The following is a 12,900-nucleotide window of genomic DNA, read 5'->3' on the forward strand; positions in this document are numbered from 1 at the left end:
GTTTCTAGGTTCTAGGTGTAATGACCCTAAAGGTCATTTTTGATATTTTAAACAAAATTACTATTTTACCCCTTCCGTTAGTTGCCCTGAGTCATTTTAGATTGGGTTTGTAAGTTGGTTTTTTGAAAATCTTGTGAAAAGTTGAGGTTTTGCTAATGAAATGAGTTTTAAAGGTTTAAGTTGTCAAATTTTGAGTTTTGGAGTTATTTGAAGTTTTGAGTCTCAAAATGGAGCTTCATCGATTCCATCAGTTCTGAAAGGTGGAAATTGGTCTTGGAGAGTTGTCGGATTGAGAGTAGGAGTTGAAAAATGGATTTTTGGTCCCAAGTTGAAAATTGAGTTAAAGTTTGATTCAAGTTTGACTTTGGTCAACATTTAGGGTTCGGTTGCTCGGATTGGATTTCTGATGGTTTCATTGGTTGGGAGGTGATTCTAATGCTAGAAATAGCTTCAACGTAATTTTTAAATGAGCGAAACTTCTGCAACTTTCTCTCTTTCCTATTGCTCTTTTTTTTTATTTTTTTCAAATTTATGCCTTGTGGGATTTTGCTGATATCTGGTGCCTGGGTATATGCTTCGCGTTCATGGAATCTCTTCCCGTTTGTGAAGGGTCTTATGATTCAACCATCACATTCGCGGAGGTTGAACACGTTCTTGAAGAGTCTTCTCTAAAGACCTTCAATTTAGTAGAAGAAGGATCGGGATCGCGGACCTTATTGACTGTTGACCTTCGCGTTCACGAGCTTCAGGTCATGATCACAAAGTGTTAATGAGGTCTGAACAATGACCTTTTCTAAAAGATGGAATTTTACCATTTTTAACATTCCAAGCTCGGTTTAGGCGATTTTCAAGAATAGTTTTCGTGGAAAACCATTGGATAAGTCATTTTTAACTTATATATTTGATTTTCATTGATTCAATTGTAATTTTAACTTCAAAAATTGGATTTTAAATTTGATATTTTGGGTGTTTTTGCCTAATTCGAAATTCTATCAAATATTGGGATTGTGAACTCATTTTAACCTTATTTTTGAAATAGTTTTCACCATAGATTCGTGACTACTTAAAGAATATTTTCATCTAAAATATTCATGTTTCAAGATAGTTTTTCGACATTGGATTTTTGACCATTTTACCTTTTTCACCCGAATTAATTAATTTTAGTATCATTGGCTTTGAAATGTGATTGTGAGTCTATATTTGATTAGATTGTGGTGATTTGAAGTATCGTCGGAGAGGAAAGCTTTGGATTTGAGTTGACCGTGACCTTAACTAAGGCAAGTAAATTTCTAAACCTATGTTTAAGAAGTAATGGAAGATGACTTTGGAGAGTATTTGATGTCTAATCGGACTTGATAATTAATAAGGGGGTAATAGATGGCAAATGAGATGATTTAACATGTTGTGTTCAATATGAGTTGATACTTGGCTTATTGTGAATACTTAAATATATTATTGTGATATGAGTTGTTAATTGTTGATATTATCATTCTATCATTATATTTTACATGGACATTACCTATTTGCATTGGTTTTGATACTTTGAGATGGAATTTGATTCGACGATTATACCGAAGGAAAATGGTTTCGGTGAGATGTGAGTTATGCTGAAGGGAAATGATTCCGACAATACCGAAGGGAAATGGTTTCGGCGAGAGATGATTTATGCCGAAGAAAAATAGTTTCGGCGGATACATGATCCATGTGTGGCTCCCATGGGTTCTGACCTTCTATTCAATAGATGTGTATCATTAGGACAAACATGCATCACTATATGTGACATTGTATTACCTCATACATATTTTGCCATTTGTGGACTGTGTTTACCCCTGATATTCCCGTGATTCATACTATTGATTGGTGTGATTTGACTGAGACTTGAGTTGTACTGTTGTTGATATATATATATATATATTTGTGTTGTTAGACTGGGCTGATTTCTATGTAGGTTGTAGTCTGAGGGGTTTGGTTGGTATGACAGGAGTACTTACATTCTATTAGCTTTCCTTAGTCTTACTTGTTTACTTACTGGGTACCGCATTGTTGGTACTCAGTTCTTGCTAACACGGATAAGAGAGTAAAAGAGGTTAGATACCAATTTGGATCACCTAATACCAATTGAAATCAAGTTATAGCACGAAGGAAGAAAGTCAATAAAACTTTTCTTAAAATCCTGTAGCCTCTCGAAGAAAAGTACAGACGTCTCTGTACCATTCCGCAAGACTCTACTAGACTCATTTTGGTACAACAAAATTAACGAACCTAGGCTCTGATAACAACTTTGTCATGACTTTGATCCGCTGTGACTGGCACCCATACTAACTCTCTGGTTGGAGAACCATTCTAAACAACCTAACAACAAAAATTGCAAAGTATACCAATTTTTAAAGATGCAAAACAAGTGTAAATCAAGAATAAATGCTGAGTTCCCATAAACTCAGGAAACATCTAGTTATCAACCCAAATTATACAGAAGTAAACACATTCTAGGAACTGAAAGTTGTCCGTACCAAAACTCTAACCTAATATTAGTATGAGAAGGAGGAAACACTCCCAAAATAAAGTTATAATACTAAAATTGTGTTTGAAAATCTTAGTCCTCGAAAAAGGACTAGAATAAAGAAGAGTTCCCGGCAGCTTAAAATAAACAGCTCACTCTTGAACTCGAACAAGTTTAATTCTTCTAAATGAGGTCTCTCCACAGTCGACTGAATATGTCATATACTTAACAAAAGGCAGAGCAAGAGTAGTATCAGTACACAAAAATGATGGTGTACTGGTAGGATCACGCGGTTAGCCAGTAAGAGGATTATAGATAAGTAAACTTAACATAACAGGTATATATATATATATATACAAAATAAGTTAACCAATCTCATCTTCAACCATATTCAGTAAGATCATAATTCAATATCTTCAACATGTTATAACTTTACCTAAGGGTCCTCTCAGGGGACCTACAAACAATCAACTATGTGTTGGAACGTGACACCTGATCCAAACATACCACAATCACAAATACACTCAGTATTTATCGCATTATATCACCAAGAACAGGTTCATCACAAAAATAGGTCAGTAAGTGATTATTTCACACATAATCTAGCATGTTTCCCTATTCATATACACCTATGCATATTATGAAGCAATTTAATAAGTATATGAAACACATACGGGAAACAAAACCATTACCTACCTCAAATTCAAGCTCCAACAACTTTACAATGCAAAAGCTTTCCTTTTTCATGTTCGTTCCTCTCGTTCTTGGTCTAAAACAGTAAATACATATAAAGGATCAACACAATAGACTAACTATCATAAAAAATAACACAACTCTCATCCTAGACCAAACCCATAATCCTAACCCCACCCTAAGGCTATTTCCCACTATTAGTTTTGAGTTCAAACCCTCCCGCAATGATTACCAACCATAGTTTCTAGGTTCTAGGAATCAAAGGATGAATTTAGGGAGTAAAATCCTTACCTTAATCATGAAAATCCATGAGAAATTGATGGAAATCTCCGTAGGTCGCCTTCTGAAGTCTTAGAAACTGTTTTTGCAGAAAAAGACCATTCTAGGGTTTTTTCCGACTTAAGTCTCGCGACTGTCCCACTCTGGAGGGACCATCCGGCTCTAGCTGGACAGATCCGGCTCTGGCGGGTTGCAGGAAAATAGAGATCTAGAAGTTTGAGCTCCAAGCCCCTATTTCACAACACATCCCCTTCCCAAGACGTATTAAAATAGACCCTTCATGTCAAATTCGATTCCAGGAGTTTTACTTGTCGAATGCGATTCCACAAAGCCGTAAATGTTCTGTATCATCCTGGCTATCAGCTTATCCAAATAGAGCAGAGATTCGATCTCTCACTATTCACCAGGTCACCCTAGACTTCACCTGACTCAGAATTCGTCCAAGTCTGGCCTAGGCTAAATTTTTCTCAAGTTACTACCCGAAGTATCTGGCCCAAAAATCTTTCCCCACTGGCCTATTCATAATGACGGGGGACAGGTCGTTACACTGATAGACTCTTTGTATTTTAAAAATGAAATACTTACACTTCTATATTACAAAAATCCCGCAGTTATACCCCTATGATGTATTCCTTTCCTAAAAAATTTAAACCTCTTATATAATGGAAACTTTGCAAAAATGAAACTTCATCTAGCTAAGTCTAATTAAAATTATTTGGAGCGAAAGAATTAAAAAAAAAAAGCAGAGAAATTTCAAGATAAACAAATATTATTATAATTAAATAAAATTATAAATAACTTACATATTTATAATGCAAGAAAGTTATTATTAATTAATTCACCTATGGAATTGATAGTATTATCACGGCTTATAATTTAAGATCGTGACAAAAAGATTCACTACAGAACAATGTGGGCCTCTTATTGATCACATGCAGAGCAAAGTGAGATCTTGGACCTATCTTAGCGAGGTGCGGGTAAAATTATCGGGGCTCAGTTAGTTGGAAACAAGTTATTTTAAGATAATTAATTTAGAAATAGATTATTTTATTATGTATATATGATAATTTATTTCATTATTATGACAAAAATGATGGAATAAATAATTTAAAAATTATCTAATATCTCCAATCAAAACTGAGATAAAATAATACTATATCTTATCCTAAGATTGTTATACCTTATATCTCATGATTAGCTCCTTAAACATTGTATTGTTTAGTTGTAAATATTAAAATTCCATATAATAATGCAATGTTATTTACCCAAAAAGGCTATAAAATTAGAGAATCAATTAGATTTTGGATAAAGTTTTAAGTATTATGCATTACATTTAATTTATCATGAGAAATATTATTCTTATCGTAATAACATTACATATAAAGTTATTTTGATAATTTTCTTAAAAAAAGATGTAAACCATGTTAAAGGTGTGATCATAGTCTAGGACTATAGACATGGCATTCTAGAGGATCTAAAAAGGTGTTTTATTGACGGTCTCAACTCTTAAGGCTACAAGAGAAGTTTGGAAATGATCCTTCATACAGATTTTTCCAACTTCGACAATATAAAGAAAAACACACGAATCTGCTCCCAAGCCATCATTTTGTTCATATTTCCTGTGAAAATAAATAATTATTCAATAACATTAAAGAGTTTCATAAGCACAATTAATACCACTTCAATTAATATTTTGAATAATTCAAATGATTATGGAGTGGAGGTAGACAGAAATTACGTCTAAAACAGATCGATGATTACTTTTCTCGAAATATATGGTCTTTCCAATTAGGATTAGCTCAATTTTGGTTCTTAAAATGGCATTTCAAAATATTTTACATGTGCCTAAATGTCATTTTTGCCCTCACATAGCCAATTGTTTTGCCTTTATCCAAAAATTTAAATGCAGTTTAACGTAATTAACATAATAATTTACATTGCATTTGTATGGTAATTGGAGTAAGCTTTTAAACATTTTTGGCGTATAAATAAGTGCCTCCATTATTGATAAGAGATATTTGTGTTTAACAAATTTCAAATGTAAAGAATGAAAATTGTATTCCAAAGTATAGAAGCATGAATATTAAGAAAACAAGAAATACACAAAAGCATGAATATTATAAAAATTATTGCTTATCTTTTCTTCTAATACACGTCATGAATGAATAAATATTTAATTAAGAGCTGAAAAACTCTAGTGTTCAGATGAATAATTTATTCGGTCCATATTTACTCAATGGTTTTAAAATGGACATCAATGAAGTCTCATTAATATGAGAGGAAAAAACTATTAACAATTTAATAACATCACACTCTTCTTTACATAACGAAAAGAAATAATCAATATATATATTTGTTTTAAAAAGTGATGTAGCACCTTTCTTTGCCAAGGATCCGATTTATCTTTTTCTTATTTATTTGACAGTTTTTTCACTATATTTTATTTATTTATTTATTATTATAATGATAATAATAATAATAATAATAATAATAATAATAATAATAATAATAATAATAATAATAATAATAATAATAATAAAAATTATGTCAATTACTACTCCCTTCATTCATATATATATATATGTATATTACTATTCCAACCTTTCATTTCTTTTTTGAAGAAATGTTTTTGTTAAAATAGAATAGTCTAATATATATATATATATGCCATAAAATCTTTGTCCTGTTCAATCCGTCAATTACCTTTCAAATTGGGGGGTCAAACTCAAAAACAAATATCCTCCGAATAAGCCTCGTTATCCAAGCCATCGAGAGATTGTTTGGATCTGATATACTACAAGTATACATGCTGAAAACAGGAAAAAGCAAGCAAAAATACAGAATATACATCAGTATACATCAAATGTATACATAAGTATACATACATTATTGAAATGGGTCAAAAACCCAAACGATTAGCAGCAGCAGTCCAAAAGGACTAAAGTAGCAGATTTCTGGAGGAAGAAAAATGGGCTGAAAAGGGCCCAAATGATGCAGCCTTATGAGAATTTAAGAAAATTACGCAATATATATTAGTTAATTATTTATTATAGCTATAATTTGAAAAAATTACTTCTCGCCACTAACATATAACTATATTTACGCGGGCCAAGTTTGATTTTGGATAAGGGAGTATAATTTGGTTTTAACCAATTATACAAACTATACTTTCTCGGTCTCCATAATCTCTTTACTTTTTTATCTCCTTTTTTCACTCAACACAATCAGATATCAAAATTTAAAAAAATTCACCTTTTCCTCTCAAATTGTGCTTCCATATTTACCGGCCAACATTTGTGCGGTTTATTTATTATTATTTTTTAGTTCTGACGATTTCAAGCTCCTTTTTTCATTTGTGTTTGTATGTGACTCTTATTTTATTTTATTTTTCAGTTTTTTTATTAGATACAATCAAAATCATGGATGAACACAACAAATTTTGTTGGATTTTAATTCAAAAGAAAGGAACAAAAAGAGGATGGTTCAAGCGAGTTCAAAAAAGAAACCGAAAGTAAAAGAAATGATCTAACTTTGGTCCGTTTAGGGGGTTAAGAATTCTCCTACTTAGGTGTTAGCATAGAGTAGGTGTCCGTACGGCCCGATGGATTGAATCGTGACAATAACATTCTTTCACACAAAACAACAAATTCATATACATCACCACTATTGTTTAATTCACAATAAATAATTTCGGTAGAGTTAGATATGCACTTTACCCACACCTAATTTAATTGTACTTTGAGGACATGATATTTGAAAATTTTCATTTAAAGAAAAGTGAACATATGATGTAGGAACAATTTGTATGATAATGAAAGGTCTATTAAAATGAGTGGGCGGCAAAATTTTATGTTCCTGTAGAATATAATACACTAAGATATCGGTTGTATTTAAGAGTGGTAAACGGTGAGATTAGATTGGATATGGGTGGATAAAAATGATTAAACAAAAATAGTTAAAATATTTGATTTATTCATATTTAATATTGATAAAAAATGAATTAATCAATGAATAATACAAATATATATATTATTCCTAGCAACGACATCTTAAATTTTCTTGATCGTTCTAGTAACTACTTAGCGTATGTTACTTTCTAGATATTTACATTATTATCAAAGAATGTTCTGTAGACCATTTGAATTTTAGATTATGACAGTCTATTCTTGTTAAAGAGCATTGATGAGAAAACAACAACATACGTAACATATCTCATCAACTATTCCAATTAAAAGAATACATAGTGCTCAGACACAACCTAGAATCTAATTGTATTTCAAGGGCAAAATGAGTTTTTCTTGGCTTCTCTCTTAGTAATCAACATTCTGAAATTGTTTGGTCTTTGAATATTAGTAGTAAGTAGTTTCTTTTCACTATCACATAATAAATTACTGCCATCACATGTGCACTTAAATCTTAAATGTCAAACGCTATATGTGCAGTGCAATTATTAATTATGAATTAAAAACTTATTATTGAGATATATATAGTATTAATTATCTTTTTCATAATTGCCCTTATCTAATATAAATTCTTTAAAAACTTTCTAAGGATTAATCTTTCAAAACCTAGAAGGGGAGCCTTGGAGTAACTGGTAAAGTTGCTGCCATGTGACCAGGAGGTCACGGGCTCAAGCCTTGGAAACAGCCTCTGGCAGAAATGCAAGACAAGGTTGCGTACAATAGACCCTTGTGGTCAGGCCCTTTCCCGGACCCCACGCATAGCGGGAGCTTTAGTGCATCGGGCTGCCTTTTTTAATCTTTCAAAACCTTACATTTTATTATGCATTTAATAAAGGATAATTTAATAAAATACTCACTTTATTAGTATTAAAATGTTTTTTAATGAACGAAGAAAGTAATTGATATTTTATGTGTCTTTTAGCAAATCAATTTTTCAAAATTCTTTTTCCTAATATTATTTTTATCATCAATTAACTACATAAAGTATTAATAGTCCAATTTAGATTTTTAAATCATAACTAATAAATTTAATTTTATAAAATTCACTCCTAATAAATACTTTTTTAAGAAAAGTGTTAAGTATCCAAGTAAAAAAAACCATAACATATATAGAAAATCTGCCAAAAAATTGCATTTGAAGTGCGCACATGCCATGTAGCAGTATGCATTATTATTTAGAATAAATGACTTACAGAATATTTGTAATTTACATTCCCTTGAAAGAATAATGCACAGACATTTGATGTAGCAATAAATTATGTGGGAATGAAAGAAACCCACTTATTCATTATGATCATTGAACAGATATAATTTTAGAAAGTCTATTATGAAGAAAGAAATTGATAATATTATATTATTTTCTTAATTTCGTATAGAATATAATTAGATAGTTTTGATTATGCATGGCTGACCACTGTGTGTTCCTTGTAAGGATACTTTTTTTTTGACATGTTATGAATGCTCCTTGGAAGACTAGACTAGGGTATTGGGTGAAACGTCAACGTCTATCTCTTCTTTCACTCGACATATAAAATTATCATATGACCGATCATTATTGATAAAAAAAATAACTAAAAATTAATCCGTCTTAATGAGATCTTCAAGCATTCGAACTAAGTTGAGATTGAAAATGGTAGATTTTTCAACAGAAAATGACAATTTGTTCCTACAAAACAAACTTATTTCAATTCTTTGGGCTATTTCAATTCATTTTTCCAAAGAAGTTTGATTCAACCGCCTGACGAGTCATTTACTTAAAATAACTCTTTCTACAATATGCGACTAAATGAATTATTTGGTAATGTATTAATACTTATTAAATACAAAGAAAGATTTTCAGGTCGTTTAGCTTTGGATTTTGACTTCAAACTAGTCCAATCACCTTTAATCATCCTTACACTTTTTATATACTCCCTCCGTTCGAATTTAATTGTCAATTTTTTGACTTGACATGTCTATTAAGAAAATAATAACTAATATAGCGAGTTTACCATTTTAACCCTATTAATTGATTGGGTCATAAATATATTTACTCGTTACATTATTCAAAGACATTAACTCAATGAAAATAAATTTAGGATATATTAGGAAGAAAAATATTGTATTTTCTTGATGAATAAAAAATGACAAGTAAAAGTAGGAATCAAATTAAAAAATTATACAAGTAAAAATAAACGGAGAGAGTATACAGTTTCGTCTATGTGTTCCCAGCGAACTCCAACCACAAAAAATAAAAAATCAAATATAATTTCAAATTAAGGATTCAAATGAGTTTTTAGGAAGAAAACACTTGATTAGTCGTTTGAATAAGAATTAACTGTTTATTATTTTTGTTTATAAATAGAGGTTAACTCCTAGCTGTCCTACAAATCTACTTCTACAGTATAATCATAAGCATTTGTGTGCTTGGTTTCTCCCTCTCTAAAAACTCCTTTCATTTAAGAAGAACAAATTTGTTGCTGTTAACATGTAATTCTTAGCTCAAGCTTGTCTGTTTCTTTTTGTTTCATTTATAACTAACACTTGTCTCTAGCTCTTCTTACCTTAGCTTGTGTAAAATTTACTCTTGTTTTTGCTCGTTGCAGGATAAAAACATTTCACTGGGTTGTTGTTGTTGTAGTACTACTACTTTGTACAACTCATGTTCTTGGCGCCGAAGTTGATTTGTACGTCAATATAACAATAGTTGAAAGCGCAACTGCCCAAGGCGCAGGTAATTAATGTCTAGCTAAATATACTCTTAATTCCTCAAAGAGAATCATTTAATTTATTCATTTGTTTTGTCAACAGTATGTCTCGATGGTAGTCCACCAGCATATCATCTGCACAGAGGACATGGTAACGGACTTCACAGCTGGATTATCTACTTGGATGTTAGTTACTTAGCTTGATGCTTAATTACTTCTTCTTTTTAATTGATTCTCATATTTAACATAACTAATGAGAAATAGTTCATATTTATAGGGAGGCGGTTGGTGCAACAGTATCCTAGATTGTCTTAATCGTTCAACTATGTACTTAGGTTCTACCAAGAAGATGGATAAGCAAGGTTTTTTCGCTGGGATACTTCATAATACCTCCAAATATAATCCAGGTGATGAAGCTCGCACTCATATATATTGCATTTCATTCACACTATTATTGTTATTTTTTTCTTTTTTGTGCATATGTAAATTTTTACACACTTGTTCTAACTGCAAACAATGTTGGAATTTGGTAGAGTTTTACAATTGGAACAGGGTGAGGGTGAAGTATTGTGATGGTTCATCTTTCACTGGTGATGTTGAACAAGTTCACCCTGTAAGAAATATATATGTATATATACTGCACAGTTATATATCCTTACATATATATTATTAATTCCAGTAACGTTTTTCTGATTAAATTTGTCTATTAATGTACATTAGGAGAACAAATTGTATTTCCGAGGGGCAAGAATATTTAAGGCTATTATGGAAGATTTATGGAGCAAAGGAATGAAAAATGCTGAAAATGTAAGAATATAGCATATTGAATGAAGTCACTATCTAGCTTCATATTCCTAATTACACATCATATATGTACTACCTTATTTTATTATATCTTCTATTTCTTCTTTTTTTTAAAAAAAATCCTACTTGGCTATATCTTGAATATCAAAATATTGTCAGGCAATCCTATCTGGAACATCAGCAGGAGAGTTGGCAACTATCTTGAATTGCGACAAGTTCAAATGCCTCCTTCCAGAGAATGCCAGAGTAAAATGTGTTGCAGATCCTGGCTTCTTCATCAATGGGTCAGCACACTCTTCTTATATTTACGTTGTGTGATCTCAAGAAAATGATATTTATTAGTGTTTAATCCGATTCTCTTGTCACTTTCACGATTTATATGCAGCAAGACAATCTATGGTACTTCACATATTCAAGAGATGTATCAGAAAATTGTTAACCTACATGTGAGTCACATCTTCTTTTTTTGTTTTAGTAATTTTGGTAAAGTTAATCGTTTGCTTTAGTAGAATAACTTTTTTCCCTCTCTCTTTCTCAGGGATCGGCTAAAAATTTGCCGTCAGCTTGCACGTCCGCAATGGAACCAAGTTTGGTAATTAGAGTTTAAGCTTTCAAAACAAATTACTTTTCCTTTAATTATGCAAGAGAATAAAGATTGACTTCTAATTATAACATTATTTTTCCTTATTGATGATATATATTGCAGTGCTTTTTCCCACAGAATATTGTTCCATACATTCAGACTCCACTTTTCATAATCAATTCTATCTATGACACCTGGCAGGTCAAGGAAACAAATGTTAATTTCTCTCAGTTTTAAGAATTTTAATTGTTTCTTCTTTAGCTTCTATAAATCTAAAAAGAAATCATTCTGATTATTCAACGCGCTTCAACTCCAGATTACTAAAACTTTGGTTCCTGCATACCTTGATCCTCAACATGCCTGGAAAGATTGCATCAATAACACAAATAGCTGCACATTTAGCCAACGTATAATTATTCAAGGTTAACATTTCTCTGGGTGATTAACTAATGTATATACGACGTTACACATGTATAATGACTCTTCTTCTTCTTTTACTTATATTTTTTTAATATAGTCTTTGGAGTGAATTTCTTGAAGACATTTGAGGGACTACCCCCTTGTTTTACGAGGGGTTATTTCCTCACGTCTTGCTATTCTCATGGGCTAATTGTTGCATCGTCATACTGGTTCAGTGGTAGCTCTCCAAGGTTGCTTAATAAGGTAATGTTTTTGTTTGTTTTATCCATATAAAATTTGAATACACACTTCTTTTTTGAATTTTATTGAATGCCTGTCATTCTTAACAAATTTTAATTTGCCGTAACATTTTATGTGTGTAGACAATTGCAGAAGCTGTTGCAGATTGGTACTTCGAGAGAGCAGAAATTCAATATAGAGACCCCTACCCTTTTGTCCGAAATTGCCCTCAATAAAATTTTGTAATGAATACGCTTGAAGATGTTGTTCTTGCTGCTTATTTGGTGGTACGCATGCAGTTGTTGAGGAGTAGCTGACTGTTGCAGCAAAGAGAATTTTTATGTAGTTAGTTCAATTTTGTTTCGTAAAATGGCATCTCAAAATATTTTACATGTGCCTAAATGTTATCATTTCCTGTTTTCCAAAAATTTAAATGCAATTTAAAATTTAACATAATAATTTTGTTATTGCGTCTATAATTCTGTATGGTACCTGAAGTTAAATATTTATGACCAACGAATTTCAAGTGTAAAGAATGAAATTTGTATTCCAAATAATCAAATATAGAAGCATGAATATAATTAAGAAGCAAAGAAATGCACAAAAGCATGAATATTATTTTAAAAAAATAATCTTTGCTTACCTTTTCTTGTAATAGCAAAACAATGTATAATTTAAACTTAATGCTTGCAAAGACAATGTTGCAGTGTATAAATTACAGGAAGCAATTGATAGTATTAAGTTATTTAATAG

General features: G+C 31.3%; 1 protein-coding gene across 1 annotated transcript; it reads left to right on the forward strand.

Annotated features, from left to right (window-relative positions):
* Positions 1 to 584: 584 nt before the first annotated feature.
* LOC129890708 (pectin acetylesterase 8-like) lies at positions 585 to 12,467 on the forward strand. Its single transcript, XM_055966202.1, has 15 exons — positions 585 to 749; positions 3,772 to 3,879; positions 9,779 to 9,843; positions 10,020 to 10,147; positions 10,225 to 10,307; positions 10,399 to 10,528; positions 10,655 to 10,734; positions 10,842 to 10,928; positions 11,085 to 11,209; positions 11,311 to 11,371; positions 11,464 to 11,517; positions 11,632 to 11,709; positions 11,825 to 11,930; positions 12,026 to 12,171; positions 12,291 to 12,467. Exons 1-15 carry the CDS (start codon positions 585 to 587, stop codon positions 12,381 to 12,383), a joined length of 1,509 nt encoding a protein of 502 aa, XP_055822177.1. The 3' UTR covers positions 12,384 to 12,467.
* Positions 12,468 to 12,900: the final 433 nt, after the last annotated feature.

This window comes from Solanum dulcamara, chromosome 5 (assembly GCF_947179165.1).
Source record: "Solanum dulcamara chromosome 5, daSolDulc1.2, whole genome shotgun sequence".
Taxonomy (NCBI): domain Eukaryota; kingdom Viridiplantae; phylum Streptophyta; class Magnoliopsida; order Solanales; family Solanaceae; genus Solanum; species Solanum dulcamara.

What these genes read in the sequence shown, in the direction of transcription:
- LOC129890708 (XM_055966202.1), top strand. Translation starts at nt 585, where the DNA reads ATGGAATCTCTTCCCGTTTGTGAAGGGTCTTATGATTCAACCATCACA. An exon ending in ATGTTGAACAAGTTCACCCT is followed by an intron (nt 10,735 to 10,841) that starts GTAAGAAATATA and finishes AATGTACATTAG; the next exon opens with GAGAACAAATTGTATTTCCG. An exon ending in GAATGAAAAATGCTGAAAAT is followed by an intron (nt 10,929 to 11,084) that starts GTAAGAATATAG and finishes AAATATTGTCAG; the next exon opens with GCAATCCTATCTGGAACATC.